Genomic DNA, 16,929 nt, shown 5'->3' with positions numbered 1-16,929 from the left:
TTTCAAGTTAATATTATATTGTTTGTACTCTTAGGACAAAAGCTTCATGGTTGTTTTAATTCTTTCTAATTCAATAATTCTGTCTGGCCCAGATTCCCCCAAGATCAAAGAGAAACAATGAATAAGGGCAACAATGAGGAAAATGGTCAGAAAAAGCAAATAGTTTAGATTTCCAAAAGGTTAAATTTTTGAAATAAATTTATGTATTTCAATCTAAGAGGATTTCTCAAAACACAATAAAGGCACTGGATGGCAAAAAGCATCTCACATAAGTGGGCCATCTGGTCACCCTAGCCCTGAAGCAATGTACATAGAAAGTACTATTTTTAAAATGAAATAAATGTGAATACACTACCCTGCATAAATGTAAATGATAACACTTATCAGGGAGACGTGGAATATAAAATTGACTAAAACTGACTAATTCAAAGATTTATGTACATAGATGCTCACCATAGTCCCTGTCTTATAATAGTGAAAAGGCCAAGCAGTAAATAAATTATGGTACATGCAGATGATGGAAAATTATGCAGTCACTAAAAACATTCTTAATAAAGATTTAATCATAAAAAATTTTTCACAATACATATTACATTTAAAACATCATGAAAACTACATTATGAATACAGATGAGGGGTGCCTGGGTGGCTCGGTTGGTTAAGCATCTGAGTTCGGCTCAGGTCATGATCTTGCGGTTCATGGGTTCAAGCCCCCAGTCAGGTTCTGTGCTGACAGTTCAGATCCTGGAGCCTACTTCAGATTTTGTCTCTCCCTCTCTTTGCCCTTCACTTGTTCATGCTCTCTCTCTCTCTCAAGAATAAACATTAAAAAATACATACATACATACATACATACATACATACATACATATGAAAGACTTAAGGAAGCAAATTACTAATTGACAATGATTATTTCTGGATGGTATTAGTTTATTTTTAATTTTCTTCCTTCATATGTTTTTGTATTTTCCAAATTGTTCATGATGTATCATTTCTATAAGCAAAAAAGAAACTACTGAAAAGTTATTTTTTAACAGTTTTTCCAATAAATCTCTGCTTCTGTTTTTAACTCTTTCCCACTTTTTCTTACCCTAGTTTAAGCCTTAAGGTCTAGGGCAGAGGTTCTCAAATGAGGGTAGTAGGGAGAGGGATTTGGCCCCCCCATGGGATATTTGGCAATGTCTGTAGATAATAAAGTTTGGTTATCACAACTGGGGGTGGGGGATGTTACTGGCTCTAGCAGATAAAGGTTAGGGATTTGGCTAAACATATAATACACAGGACAAGCCTGCAGAAAGGAAGGATTATCTAGCCTTCTATGACAATAGGGCAGAGGTTGAGAAATTTTGGTCTAAGATGAAAAAAATGAGTATAAACAGGAAGGGTGGGTGAAAATGCAATATTAGCTCTAGTGGCTAGTGGCTTTTCACTTCTATAAAAAGATATAGATATATACCTAAAGAGATAGATAATACCCATCTATTTATTCTGAGTTGATAAATACTGAATCCACATTTTGACCCAAATTCCTTATTAAAATACACATCTCCTGATTTTATGAAACATCTCCAGGACTTCTGCTCCCAGCATGAGCATGACACTTGTCAAATAAGAAGTAAGATTTTTCTCAGCTTGAACACGTAGAGACCAATTCTGAATAAAGTTTTTAAAATACTGTTACAACAATGTTTTAAAGTAAGATGGTATCCTTAAAGAAATAGCCGTCATCTTATTGTATATACTTCAGTAGAGCAAAATGAAAAACTAAGTTCTCACTAGTGCAGTCTAGACTAAAAACTAGTCTAACACAAAAGTGTTTAATTGTTTAAAACACATAGACACCCCCATACACAGAAAAAAACTTATGTAAACTCATGAGAAATTACTTTCTATTGTGATGTCAGGTTCAGAGAATGGTAACAAAGCAGAAGTACAAGGATTTGAGGAAATGAAGCACCCTCCACAATCTAATTAGTTACTGAATAACAATTTACTTCATAAGAATTTGTTTTATTCCCTTTTTGGGGAGTGTGTGTGTGTGTGTGTGTGTGTGTGTGTGTGTGTGTGTGTTTGATTATAACAAAGCACAAGAGAGCACTAGGATGAATAGATAAAATAAAGGAGTAGGGGGATCAAGATGACAGAGGACATCTGTCGACGTAGACAGATAACATTTGTAGATGACAGAATGGAAGGCAAGAGAGCATAAAAAGAACATTGAAGATGCATACAGGATGATTTAGACAATCAAAGGGGAATAATAAATTTTACAATGTATTCATTGCTGAAAATGAGGGAAGAGATCATGTATTCAAGCAAAAAAATGAAGAAAATGAGGGAAAATAAAATGCTGAGTAAATAGAGCAGAAAGAGATCAGAAAGAAAGGTGACATAGGGTTCATAACCCCCTAATTAAGACTGAATGAAAAATACTTTTCAAATCTTCAATCTCTGATAGGATTTCAGTAACATTTGTTTATATGGATTCTCCATGGGTCTTTTTTCTTTTTTTTTAATTCAAATGATTCTCTAGGGAAAGATATACAATGTCTTCTGTCCATGCAAAATCCTCCCATTCTTCTGCTTAAAGACCAGAAGGGTAGGGGCAGAATTCAATCGCTTTGTCATTTTTGGTGACTTATTCATAGCAGACACTGACTTTTCTTTATGATGGGCAACAGTTTTCAGCCACCAGATGTGAGCAGAGCTATTCATCATGAGATCTCATCCTCTGCCTGGCCTGAGATGAGCAGGACTTGACTACACATAGTATTTTTCCTCCACTGCCTACACAGCAGAGTGGAATGAGAGGCCACATGACCCCTAGCAAGGGCAACCAGGATTCTTCTACCAGACTCTCTTCCTCCAGGCCCAGAGCTGGAAGATCATGTGGTCGGCAGGTGCCACTGACCATCTTTTTCATCATGAAAAGAGCTGTCATGTGGATGAAACCAATGGTAGACAGCATAATCTGACATGAAAGTCAGTGACAGAGAGCCCAAGAGACCACATTCTAGCTTTGAATCCATGGACCTGGGTGTTCAGGTCATAGAAGCAAATAAAATCCTTTTTGGCTTTGAGTCATGTTTCTGTTACTTCCAACTAAAACAGCTCTGGCTGGTAAACTGTTTAACACTGTCAAAGAGATGTTTGTTAAGTCAGTATCTCAGAACTATGATGTATGAATTATCCAGGCCCTTTTTATTTATCTACTACATACTAGCTGCCATCATAACTTGAGGTAATAAGTTTCATAAATGTAAACATAATGTTTAAAGCAGAAATTCATTTTACAATGTTTATTTTTGAGAAAGAGAGAGACAGAATGAGAGCAGGGGAGAGGCAGAGAGAGAGGGAGACACAGAATCCAAAGCAGGCTCCAGGCTACGAGGTGTCAGCACAGAGCTCAACATGGGACCCAAACCCACAAACCGTGAGACCATGACCTGAGCCGAAGTCGGATGCTTAACTGACTGTTACCCAGGCACCCCCAAGTAGAAATTCATTTTAAATAACATATTTATTTATTTCAAGATCTAACAAGAATCCCTGAGATTCGATGTTATAAAACTTCTATTATTCTTGATGTTAAATACTTCATCATTTTCCACCTTCACCTTTCTGAGTTAAGGAGTTCTGCCTTTCTAATCTACCTTCTTTATTGCCATAATCATTTTACTTCTCCCATTCTGAAACTCCTCTAGTTTCCGTGTGTTTTTACAAAGAAGTAGAAACCCCAAACATACACACAGGATTCCTGGCCAGGAAAATGCAAGTTTCTGTATGAGTGACTAAGGAGAGACAAAACTTGTCTTTTTAGTACCCCGCCTCCCTCCAGTTCAGCACTGTGAACACAACAACATGTTCACAACACAGCAGCACATCAGGCCAAAGGAGGTAGACAGATGGTCCTCATGAACACTTAGAAGTGGACAATGTACTTCTCCCTTGATTTCAACCAAGTTTGGAGTCTTTATTTTGAAGTCAAAACATAATCACACCATCCCCAAGTTCCACAACTGGCAAAAAGCCTCTGTGGTACAAGGAGCTGTTTAATACTAATGGTTGCTGGTTTAGGAGACTTCCAGCTGAGGAGGGCTTAGAAAAGAAATGGAGAAGGTCCGAGGCATGAAGAAGCCAGGGATAAGTTTCTGCAGTTTAAAAATCTGTATCACCACAAACCCAGACTGACATTACAACCAAGGTAGATGGAACAGGACAACTGTTAAAAGGCAAAAGTGACCAACGGGCATTTTAGCACACTAAGGACCTAAGGACCCAAGGCATCAAAGGCAGACCCTATCAATAAAGGTAAAGGGGTAAGTGTGTGAAGGAAAAATTAAATAAATCACCTAAAATCCTTTTCGATCCACTCCCACCTCCCACTGTGAATGAAACTCCACAGAAGCGACACCTCAGTTCAGGCCTCTAGACTAAGTATCTCTCTATTGGTTGGGCTAACGTGAAACCATAACATACATTTTGAAAACAAACAACTCTTCCTGATGCCCCACTGGGCAAGCACAACTCCAGTAAATAGGAGTTCATTTAAAAAATTATCCTTTTAGCCACAAAGAATTAACTGGGGAAGAAAAGAAGCTTAGCACAAGGAACTTTTGAGGATGATGAAAATGTTCTATATCTTGTTTGTGGTAGTGGTTACATGACAGAACATATCTGTCAAACTCACTAAGCTGTACATTTAAAATGAGTGAATTTTATTACATATAAATTATACCTCACTAAAGTTGTTGGAAAGAGAGACAGAGAGGCAGGTGCTGGAAGGAAAGGAGAGGACAAACTCCCCAGGGAGACAAATGGACAAAGTCTGGGACGACTCTGTGGGAAGGAGACCTGTCAGTCGGGTGGAATGGGAGGAGTGGGGTTGCCCACATGACACTTTACCGAGGGCCAGGCCTTATTACATAGAAACTCCTGGCTAGGAGTCTCAACTTTTCACAAGACCTTATACTTCATTAGGAATTGCCTAAGTAGAGACGAATACATCAAACTCTATCCTCCAGTGGGCCATGTGCCCCTACATTCTCCCTATGGAGGCAAAATCCATTATAAAGTAAAAAACTAAGAAGCTATATTACATTCGGAGACAAGATGTAAGGAAAGAGGGTTTGCCTGTCCTCTCCCACACTTTCTTATAGTGCACCTCCACCCTGCCCCAACCCTTTGGAGGTAATGGTTAAATCCCAGGAACCCCATTCATAGACCTTCCTCCAGTATTCCCCTACTTTGAACTGCTAAAAGCACCAGATAGATTTGAAATGTTCATCTGGCAGTAGCAACTCTCATTAAAATGAGAACTCCTTTGTACTCTTTTAGCCACTGGGCAATACACCAAACTTTCACACTTCAAGAGACAGTAACAAATTTCAAGAGGAAATCATGAGCTTTCTGCTGTGCTCAAGCAGTCTGAAGAAGTATTTCTTAGTAGCTTACAGGTTACACGGAGTCTGCAAAACTCCATGACATAATGGGAATTAATTTCCAGTTTCCAAATCTAGAGCTACTGGTGTTAACTTATGCTGTTCCCTCTCCTTCCCTTCCTGTACCCAATCCATCACAGAGACCTGCCTCTCAGCTTTGTCCTTTTCTCACATAACTTCTGCCTGTGCCTCAGTCTACCAGAGCTTCATCACTTCCTATTTTGTTTCCTACAACAGTTTTTTTTGGTGGGTTTTTTTTTGTTTTTTTTTTGTTTTTTTTTTTTTGGTTTCCCTGGCTCCCAGCTCTCCACTCTATTACTCATCCTGTTCAACATGCCTGGAAACGTGCTTACTTGTTTAACCACTTCTTTGTACCCTACTCCATTCCTACAAGTGAACTAATCATCTCAAACTATCATTTAGAGTCTGTTTCCCTGCCATTAGAGACATCGGGAGGAAATATAGATGGAAGGGGCAAGACAGGATACTTGAGGAAATCGAATGTATTTGCTAAATCCTGTATCAGGCACATGATGAGACATGAGGTTTCTGTCCTGCTTTAAGATGCTGAAAGTAGTCTGAGAAATGTAATTTCAACACCCAAATATTAGAATTTCCAGGATTGATGGTAGGGGGAAAATGGCATAGAATATAAAACAGGAACTATCCCAGAAAAAAATCTAGGCCATGTGGCTTCAGTACGTATGAAGAAATATAGTGGGAAAGGAAGATTACAGATATACAATCTATTGGCCTAAATTGTAGTTTCATCTAGGAAAGTATATGTTGCTTCTCTAGTAGGGGCTTTAGTTTTTGTACTGTTACAAAACTCAGCATCCTGATAGACAATGGGACTTCTAATTAAACGACTTCAGATAATCTTGGGCATTCTAGGGCATTTATGGTGTTATCCATGATGTTTGGGAAGCTCATGTGAGGAGGACTACCATGACATTTTACTGCTGCTGGTGATCTATCCAGGCCTAATTAATAAACTCTGCTCCACAAATGCTGAATCCTTCGAAGTTACTGAAAGCATCTATGGGTGACATTATGATTCAAATATCCACTGGCAAGTCATGACTAGCAAATAATTTCAAAATCAGAAAGCAATGAGATATCATAGCCACCTTTAATTCTTTTGGGAACAAGCCAGGTGGATCTCAACACAAACTGACCCACGACTGTGATTATACTAAATATCTCTGAATTATACACTTTTATTTTTTTGAGAGAGAGTACACACACACAAACACACAAGAGGGGCAGAGGGAGAAGGAGAGAGAGAATTTTAATCAGGCTCCACAGAGCGTGATGCAGGGCTCCATCCCATGACCCTGCAATTATGACCTGAGCAGAAATCAAGAGTCGGATGCTCAACCGACTGAGCCACCCAGGCGGCCCCTGAATTGTAAACTTTATTTTTTTTTAATGTTTATTTATTTATTTTGGGAGAGAGAACATGGAAGCTTTTTGTTTTCTGGGGTTTTTTTAATGTTTACTTATTTAAGAAATGTACACTTTAGGGGCACCTGGGTGGCTCAGTCGGTTAAGCATCCGACTTCAGCTCAGGTCATGATCTCACCATTTGTGAGTTTGAACCCCACATGGGTTCTGTGCTGACAGCTCAGAACCCGGCACCTGCTTTGGATTCTGTGTCTGCCTCTCTCTTGGCCCCTCCCCTGCTCGCTTACTCTCTCAAAAAATAAATAAACATTAAAAAAATTTAAAAAAAGAATCGTACCCTTTAAATTGGGAGTTGCATGGTATGTAAATTATATCTCAATAAAGCCTTTATTTTAAAAACCAACAAACAGGGGCGCCTGGGTGACTCAGTCAGTTCAGCATCTGACTCTTGATTTTGGCTCAGGTCATGATCTCATGGGTTGTGGGCTGGAGCCCTGAGTCGGGCTCTGTGCTGCCAGCGTAGCCTGCTTGGGATTCTCTCTCCTTCTCTCTCTCTCTCTCTGCCCCTGCCCCTGTGCTTTCTCTCTCTCTCTCTCTCTCTCTCAGAATAAACTTAAAAATAAAATAAAATAAAATAAAAACATTTTAACCAAAATGTTAGTTTCCAGAAATGTTATATCCTGGGAATCTAGCTATTGTCCTTAAAATGTTTATGCTGCTGGAAAAATTTACAAAATGGAAGCCCTGATAACTTACTATGAGAAAACCATTATCATTTTAGCTACAAAGAATAAACTGAATGATCTCCTGCCTTTCACTGTTATGGGAGCTGCTATGTATCACATATCAAAATCTGCCTTTAAACTCTGAATGACATTTTTTAAAAGGGCACTTTTCAGATTTAACCACTACGTTGAATACCATAATTATGGCACGTCACTAATACATCTTTCCTTATAATCTACTCCAGAACTTCCTTCCCTATAATCCTCTGTGAGGGAAAAATCCCTGTGTTTATCCATTGATTTCACCTCTAATGATTTCCCTCTTCCTCTAATAATCACTACCCAAGCTTCTATCTCTAGAATCATCCAACCTTCCCCACGTCCCAACCCATTCCCTAATTTCTACTAATAAATACCACACCAGCTGTCTCCCTGCTATGGAGGTAACAACAGGTTATTTATGCTCCTGGATATTCAAAGTAGGTCAAGAATATAGGAAACAGACTGTGAGCCCTGTGCGGGAAAGGGCTGTGTCTTGTTCATTGTTAGAACCTCTCAATATTAAATAAAGTACCTGGCACCCAAGAGGTGTTCAATAAATATTCTGGCCCACCATTAAGCTAAGGCCCATTCACAAAAAGAATCAGCCAACAAATAGCCAAGCGAGGAGATTATACTTAGGCATAAATGTATTTAGAAGGCAATTTAAGCTCAACTCACTTTTGATGTCTAAACCAGTCTGTCTTTACAATGCCTAAAAGCCAAATTTTAACAGTGTGTGATGAAGCTATGACCAAAACTCAAATCCTTGCAATTTAAAAATCACAGTATTTAAAAAAATTTTTTTTCTTCAAAATTATCTTGGGAGAAAAAAAGCTGATTTAACACCAAGAGCAACTTATTATCCAGTCTCTAGTTAAGCAGCCCACAATTAGGCAGCTCACTGATGGACTCCTCCCCACAGTGAAGAGTAGAGGGCTATACAAAGGAACTAAGGAATGTTTACAGACCTGTATCTCTTCATGGCACTTCTCAGTACCTACCCTCATATGTTCATTAAGAGGAATAAACGAGTTATTATTTGTAAAGCACTTAGAGCAGTACCTGGCACATAGTTAGCACTGGATCAATGTTTATTAATAAAGTAACCGAATCAGTTCCTAATTGCATTCATTCATACATTAGAGGCCTACAATGCCTAAGAAAATTACCAGGTTTAGACAGAAGTTCCTACTGTGAAGTCTTTAAATGTATGGCTGGAAAAAAAAAGAGGACCTAAAGAGTGTTTCAAGCAAACTCCTCATTTCATGGTTGAAGAAATTAATCATATACCTCACATTTGTTGAGAAATTCACAGGCTGCAAAAGCTTTCCCATCTATTACTAGGTCTGATCTCACAACAGCCTTGTAAGAGAGGCCGGGCAGGTGTAATTAACTCCATTTACAGATATGAGACAACCAAACAAAAGAAGTTAAGTGACTTGCCCAAGGTCACACCGTAAGTGAAATGGCCTGGGCCAGAATCCAGGTCTCTTGATGGTGGGTTCAGACTTCTTCTATAACATGCTGCAACTTGGGTCCTGGGTTTACTTTGCATCACATTTGGAAGCAATGATTCTAAGATCCTAAATGGAGATTCTGCCACAAACGTGAACTTGAAAAGTTAAGGCAATTCTGTTAACTGGAATTAAGGGTAATTAACAGTTAGCAAAACACCTACGTACACTGGAGTTATAGTATAAAATGCCATGACTACATACATTCACAAAGCACCACACCGCCCAAGACAAATTTTCATAAGTGTTCAAAGGGGCAGTTTTCCAAAATATGCCATTCATAGATTACCAGACCGGGAGAAAACTGATGTCAGTGTAAGAAAGAAAAGGCTGCCACTTTCCTTAAGGCTCGCCCCAGAGGATGGTGAAGCCATGGAGCATAACAAGGCTCTAAGGGATTCACGTAGGTAGCAAACTCCCAGGGACAAATGAGAGCCGAGCATCCGAGCCCATGAATCATCTCGCATTTATCCGGCTGCATCTTCAAGGGCTCACCACCCCCAGGGAAGCAATGTGAAACCCGGCTTCAGGGGTGAAAAATCGACTGGCGACCGTGTTTGCAGGACTCCAAATAATCTCACAGAAAGGCTGGCTGGCGGTAGAAGTGGCACCGCATACCAACACAAGACGTTATTTTAAGCGCCTGTCCCCAAGGGAGGGACCATCTGATCCACCCGATCAAGCATCTCCCGCAACCAGGCGTTTTCCGAAACCAAACCGGCGGGCAGGGCAATCCTGGCGGCGGCCCCCCCTTTCCAATCAGAAACACGCTGAGCACCCAGCCCAGGAAGCGTGGCAGGGGCCAGAGAGACCCCCAGGGCAGGCCTGCGCCCCGAGCGCCCGAAAGAGGAAGGCGCCTCTGCGGCAGGCGGGCCGGGCCGGGGGTTTTGAAATGATGGCGAAGGGGTGGTGCAGCCGCGCCGGCCCCCGCCCCTCCCTAGCCCCAGAGCGGGCGGTGCCGGGCCGCGCGGCCCCCTCCCCGCGGCGCCTCACCTTTGTGTAGAGCTCGGAAGCTGCCATGGCGGGGCCCCGCGGCGCCGACGCCCCCCGCCTGAGCGGAGGCCGCACCTAGCCTGGGCGGCCGCCCGCGCCAACTAGGAAGCGCCCAGGCAGCCGCCGGCTGCGCGCGGGGCAGGGCCGGGCGGGGCGGGCAGCGGCGGGCGGGGCGGGGCGGGGCGCCTCAGGCGCGGGCGGCCCGCGGAGACCTCGCCATCACTCCCGGGCTCGCCGCGAGCAGGCGCGAGAGCTCCGCGTGCCCGGGGTCCTCGGGGTCGCAGCCGCAGCCCCCTGGGCGGCCGGTGATGCTGCCGCTGCCGCCGCCGCCGCCGCCGCCCTGTGCATTGTGGGAGCGGGAGGAGGCTGCGCTCCGGCGCTGCCACAGCGGCTGCTCAGGGCTCTCTCCGGCTCACGCTGCCTCCCCTCTGCTGCCGGCTCTGAGCATCCTTGCCCTGCTAGCCAGCGCCGCCGAGGCCCGGAAGCCCGCCCCGGCCACTCTTTCGCGGCACACCTGCCCCGGGGGCGCGTGGCACCCCGGACGTCCCTTCTCCTCTACAGCGAGCCCTGGGCGGTGCAGAATGGCCCAGCCACCGAGAGGGGCGGCGATAGCTGGTGTCACTGCGTGTGTCCAGGTAAACGACTAGGAGTCTCCAGAAGCTTTTCCTATCCTTCCAGGCAATTTTAGAGAAACGATTTGGGAGGAGTCTTCTTCGAAGTCCACAGAACAACCTAGAACTCACAGAAGATCCTCTTAGGAGCAGCGAACTGGGAGCTGGACAGTGAGGACCAGTAATCTGGGATAGATGATCACCAAAATCACCCTAACACTTGGGCATCAGCCCGGGCATCGTTTCTTGAAACAAGATGCCCCCAGGGGGGCAGCCCAGGTGCCTACCTCTGCTAAGTCTATGTGTTTGCCAAGGTGCCACTGCCTTTCCGACCCAGTCCTGTTGCCCCTGGTGATTATCCGTTCCATGGTGCCACCAGAAGGTATCCGGATGCCACCTGAAGATTGCAGGGGCTTTTGTACAAAGTCCATACTGCAAATTAACTCTGTATCAAAAGGTCAAAGGAGACTCAGGCGTGCCATTCAATCTGCTGTTATTCTTGCACATCAAGCCCAAGAATGTGGTCTTTCCCCACCCCCAACCCCCTGTGCCCATACTGTCTTCACCTTCTACCTGCTCTGCACCCCCACTTTCACTCCTGGCTGACTAATCTCCATATTTTTTTAATCCCAGCCTCTTATTATTCTCATCTTATTTCTTTGAATTCTGAAATGCCTGTCCTGGCAATCTGAGATGGGTTCTATCAAGACCATGTCTCAAGGCTGGCCCCGGTGTGTATCCAGCATGTGTATGTGAAGGAAGACCATTGATATGTGGGGGGAGGGCTTAGGGCCAGTCCTCACTCCCTGGAATTCAAGCTTGTCTTTCCCTTACTCACTGTTCACAATCCCCTCAGAGATGCCATAGGTAATGGCTACAGAATCCAAAGACCCACAGAATTCTCTGTTCCTTCCAATTTTAAAATCACATCTCTTTTATGTTTTGGGGTCCCACCCTTTGTTTGTCCATACACAAAAAGGGAAAATGTGTAGCTATGACCAGTACAACAGGAAGGGCACTGGATTGAGATTTAGGAGGCTTGAATTCTACCTCTTATAAATTCTTCATGCCTTGTGTAAGGTGGTAACCACTCTGTTTCCTCATCCTCGGATAATACTTACCTCTCAGGACTGTTGAGAAATGTTGATGAAGGAGTTTACGGCATACACCCCAGGGTATGCTGCTTTGGCATACCAACTATTTTGAATTCGGAGCGCTTGAAAAACAGCAAATACACGAAAAACATTCTTTTTCTTAAAAGAAGGACATGAAATTCCTATAGGAAAGATGCCCTCCCTATACCAGAAGGAAAGTAACATTCTTATCATCAAGGAGAAGCTGAGACCAAGAGAATTCTGCACCAACAAACCTTTGTTAAAGTAATTCTTGGGGCGCCTGGGTGGCTCAGTCGGTTGAGTGTCCGACTTCAGCTCAGGTCACGATCTCCCGGTCCGCGAGTTCGAGCCCCGCGTCGGGCTCTGGGCTGATGGCTCAGAGCCTGGAGCCTGCTTCCGATTCTGTGTCTCCCTCTCTCTCTGCCCCTCCCCCTTTTATGCTCTGTCTCTCTCTGTCCCAAAAATAAATAAACGTTGAAAAAAAAAATTTTTTTTAAAGACAAGCCAGACAAGCTCTCTCTCTCTCTGCCTCTCCCCAGCTTGCTTGTGCACACACACTCTCTCTCTATTCTGTGTCTCCCTCTCTCTCTGCCCCTCCCCCGTTCATGCTGTGTCTCTCTCTCTCTGTCTCAAAAATAAAATAAACGTTAAAAAAAAAATTAAAAAAAAAAAAAAGTAATTCTTATCTACCATTCGCCTCCCCACAGAGTTTAGTCACTTTTCCACAATTGCTTCTCTTTGTTCAACCTACTGTAAAAGCAAATAGGTTTTGCCATTTCTTTGGGTCAATGCTCCTGTGTCACAGAAAACAACATAAATATATATGTCACTTCTCCTCTTAATCGGTCTTTGTCAGTTTAATTTTTATACACAGCTAGGCACTCCAAAAGGGTTGAGGAAAACTTTTTCTTCTCCTATATTGAGAAAAAGCTTTAAAAAGGGTCTCATAGATGAGACTTTTTTTTTGACAGAGAGACAAAAAACTAGAATTATTGTCTTCTAATTCCTAAACACATGCATTCAACCACCCAAATTTTGGGGGCCGCAGTAAGAGAAAGGTAGTGGAGATGAGGAAGAGGAGAAGGATTCTCTACCCTTGACTTGACTTTACCTCTTTCAGAAAAAGAGTAGGCTTAAAAGCCAAAAGAAGCAACAAGGAAACCCAGATGGCTGACCTCCCTTACTTTAATCACATATATTCACAGTTCCAAGCACTTTGTCATTAGTGAAGTATGGAAACTAGCAATAGTTACAACTTTCCAGGATTTAGGATTCCTCCCTCCCAAAGAGTTGCCAGATGTCATTGTATATTTGAAGTTAATGAAGTTCTCAATTATCACTTTATAATTGGGAACATTTTCATGTAGTTTGTCTCAAATAAAAACAATGCCCAAGTTAATGTGAAAAATCCCTCTCTTCCAAAACATTTGTATCACTTTTTGCAACAAATATTGAGAGCTATTATGTGCCAGACACTGTTTTACATGTTCACTTGTGAGTGAACAACACAGATAAAATCTCTGACCTCAAGGAGCTTATATTCTAATCAGGGAGACAATGATAAAGGTAGAAGGGAAAGACGACAAGTATTCATTTGCTGAGATTGCACTAATAAAGCACCACAAATAGCATAGCTTAAACTGTAATGTGCTGTATGATCTGGAGGCTAGAAGTCTTCGATCTAAGTGTTGGCAGAGTTGGTTCCTTCCAGAAGCTGGGAGAGAGACTGTTCCAGGCCTCTCTCCTATATCCCAGTGGTTTGCTTACAGTCTTTGACATTCATTGGATTCTGGTGCTCACCCCAATCTCAGTCTTCATCTTTACATGGCATTCTCCCCGTGTGCATGTGTGTCTGTGTCTAAATTTCACATTTTTATAAGGCCACAGTCATGTTGGATTAGGGCCCAGCCTAATGACCTCATCTTAACATGATCATTTACAAAGACCCTATTTCCAATAAGGTCTCATTCACAAGGACTAGGAGTAGAAAGGACTTAAGCATCTTTTAGAGGTGGGGAGGGGACACACAATTCAACCCATAGCTGTGTACAATGGAGAAAAACTAAACAGAAAACAGAATGTGGGAGGCTAGCAATTTAGTAGGGTGGTCATTGCTTTATTCAAATTGAAAAAAATAATTTGATGGAGGGCCTATTATGTGCCAGCACTTAAAATAATAAAGACAGAAATTAATGAAATATGGCATTTGACCTGGGGGAGCTCACTATAATGAGTAGCTGGGGAAGGGGCAGTCCATGCTGCATGATCATAGAAAGTAGTAATTCTAGGGGTGCCTGGGTGGTTCAGTCGGTTAAGCATCAGATTCCTAGTTTTGGTTCAGGTCATGATCTCATAGTTCGTGAGTTTGAGCTCCACATCGGGCTCTACACTGGTGGTGCAAAGCCTCCTTGGGATTCTGTCTCTTTCTGCCACTCCCCTGTTCAAGCACTCTCTCTCTCTCCCTCAAACTAAGTAAATACATTTTTTAAAAAAGTAGTAATTCTGATTCTGTAAGATTAGCCTATTCTAGAAGCAGAGGCAAAACACTGTGTTACTGGTTAATTAGTTGGCATTTATATATCCTAATATTTAGTGTTTCAGAGGACTAAACCCTAGGGCACGGGTGACATCTAAATGGGTGGAAAAGAACCCCAAATAGTTTACTGGAAGATCCAAATAATGATATGTATGAGAGGTCTTTTATTATCAAAGGATATATAAAAGAATAGTATAAGGGAACTAGGCTATGAAGCAAAGCCAAAATTAAGAATAGAGTAAGACCTGGAAGACTTTTGAAAGATGGAAGGCAGGCATCAGGAACTACTAGCTCCCCACTCCTTCGCTTCTCCAACCCCAGCCAGTTTTTCTAGCTCCCTCCCACCTGAATTTAGGCCTAGGCACACTTTAAGACTCCCAAGGCAAGGAGGATTAAAAGTATAGTACTTAACTCAAAAGGTGCAATTATTTTTAGTCTCAGTACCTATTATTCTAATTCTAGATTCTAATCTTCTGTGTCCTAAAATATCTGTGTGATCTCTGGCCCTTTGTTCCCAGTCTTCTCCCTGTGCCCTGACCACCAGCTATTTGACTAGCCTCTGCATCTCTATGCCTGGTTCTCTGGTACCAGATTCCCCCATCAGCTGATGTTCTGGATCTTGAAATGCTTTCTACTCATATCCATAGCTTTCACCTGCTTTATACTACCCTGATCTTCGTGAATTTAAGTACACCTACTTCGTGATTTTAAGTACACCTACTTTCCATGTGGTAGTGATGGAAGCTCCTCAGTAGTCAAAATGACTTAGATTAAAATGACCTTGATTCTAGTCCTAGTTCTAATGTGGGACTAAGCCACCTAGCCCATGTGAGCCTTCTTTTGTTTTGTTCTTTAAATACACTTCTTAAAAGTTTATTTATTTTTGAAGGGGGGTGGAGAGACAGAGAGAGAGAGAACACTAGGCAGGGGAGGGACAGAAACAAGGAGAGAATCCCAAGCAGGCTCTGAGAGGTTAGCCCAAAGCCAGATGCAGGGCTCCAACTCACAAAACACGAGGTCATGACCTGAGTCAAAGTCAGATGCTTAACCAAATGAGCCACCCAGGTGCCCCTAAATAAACTTTTATGTTTTATATTTATAGAAAAAACTGCAAAGATAATACAAAGTTGTCATACACCTGGGCAATGAATTGAATGTTTATACCTCTGCCACCCTCCCATCCCTACCCCTGCCTAATTCATATATTGAAATCCTACCCCCCAAGGTGATGGTAGTAGGAGGTGTGGGCTTTGGAAGGTGATTAGGTAATAAGGGTGGAGCCTTCATGAATGGCATTAGTGCCCTTTTAAAAGAGACCCCAGGGAGCGCCTGGGTGGCGCAGTCGGTTAAGCGTCCGACTTCAGCCAGGTCACGATCTCGCGGTCCGTGAGTTCGAGCCCCGCGTCAGGCTCTGGGCTGATGGCTCAGAGCCTGGAGCCTGTTTCCGATTCTGTGTCTCTCTCTCTCTCTCTGCCCCTCCCCCGTTCATGCTCTGTCTCTCTCTGTCCCAAAAATAAATAAACGTTGAAAAAAAAAAATTTTTTTTAAAAGAGACCCCAGAAAGATCCCTCACCCCTTCTACCATGTGAAGATACTGTGTCACCAGACACCAAGGTGTCAGCACCTTGATCTTGGGCTTCCCAGCCTCCAGAATTGTGAGAAATTTCTGTTGTTAAGCCATCCATTCTATGGTATTTTGTTATAGTAGCTTGAATAGATTAAGACACCCTGCAACCATTTTACCTTATTATCATCTTAGTATAGTATATTTGTTACAATCAATGAATTAATACTGGCATATTATCATTAATTAAAGTCCACACTTTATTCAAATTTCCTTAGTTTTTACCTCATTTCCTTTTCTGTTCCAGGATCCTAGATTACATTTAATCATCTCATGTGGATCTTCTTGGATGACAGTTCTTCCCTTGGAGACAAATCACAAGTTCTTCCTTGACATGCTATGTTCTCCAACCAAACTTCCTTATTCAGCCCACATTTCCCCAAGTCCTTGCCTATTTGAAAACAACATCCCCTCTACCTAAAATGATCTTCTAGCTCCCTTGCCCACCCTCCCAACCCATGCCTACAGTAACCCATCTCTCAAAATTCTCTCCTCTACCACTCATCCCATTTATCCCCAACATTGAATAACTTATTCCTCTGGACTTCCTGGAACTTTATTTCTACCTCTCTTAAGGGATGTAACACCTTCTACCTTGCATTAAATATTATGGAAGTTCTCAGAATGTAAGCTCCTTGTCTAACCCATCTTCTGTTTCTGACAGTATTGTAAGAGTGTTTTATTTTATACATGAGATGAAGACTTGCAATGTGCAAACATTTAACATTATCCTAATCACAAAGCCTTTACAAACATCAGATTGCTAGAATCTCATTATCACACATGATTTAAAACAAAACTTAAAGACTCTAACAGGGGCGCCTGGGTGGCGCAGTCGGTTAAGCGTCCGACTTCAGCCAGGTCACGATCTCGCGGTCCGTGAGTTCGAGCCCCGCGTCGGGCTCTGGGCTGATGGCTCAGA

General features: G+C 42.6%; 1 protein-coding gene across 13 annotated transcripts in view; it reads right to left on the bottom strand.

Annotated features, from left to right (window-relative positions):
* Positions 1–10,631, bottom strand: part of MYO5A (myosin VA) — a 196,014-nt gene extending 185,383 nt beyond the window's left edge. For 3 of the 13 annotated variants that reach the window (XM_045449707.1, XM_045449709.1, XM_045449716.1), the window contains exon 1: positions 10,122–10,629. In XM_045449707.1, the coding sequence (XP_045305663.1) occupies positions 10,122–10,148 (27 nt within the window). In that variant the 5' untranslated portion in view covers positions 10,149–10,629. Of the gene's footprint in view, positions 1–10,121 lie in introns of all 13 variants that reach the window. The other 10 variants (XM_045449712.1, XM_045449715.1, XM_045449714.1 and 7 more) reach the window with 6 other exon arrangements.
* Between the last annotated feature and the right edge of the window lie 6,298 nt (positions 10,632–16,929).

This window comes from Leopardus geoffroyi, chromosome B3 (assembly GCF_018350155.1).
Source record: "Leopardus geoffroyi isolate Oge1 chromosome B3, O.geoffroyi_Oge1_pat1.0, whole genome shotgun sequence".
Taxonomy (NCBI): Eukaryota; Metazoa; Chordata; class Mammalia; order Carnivora; family Felidae; genus Leopardus; species Leopardus geoffroyi.
Note: the sequence above shows the minus strand (reverse complement) of the source record. Positions and strands in the feature narration are given on the sequence as shown.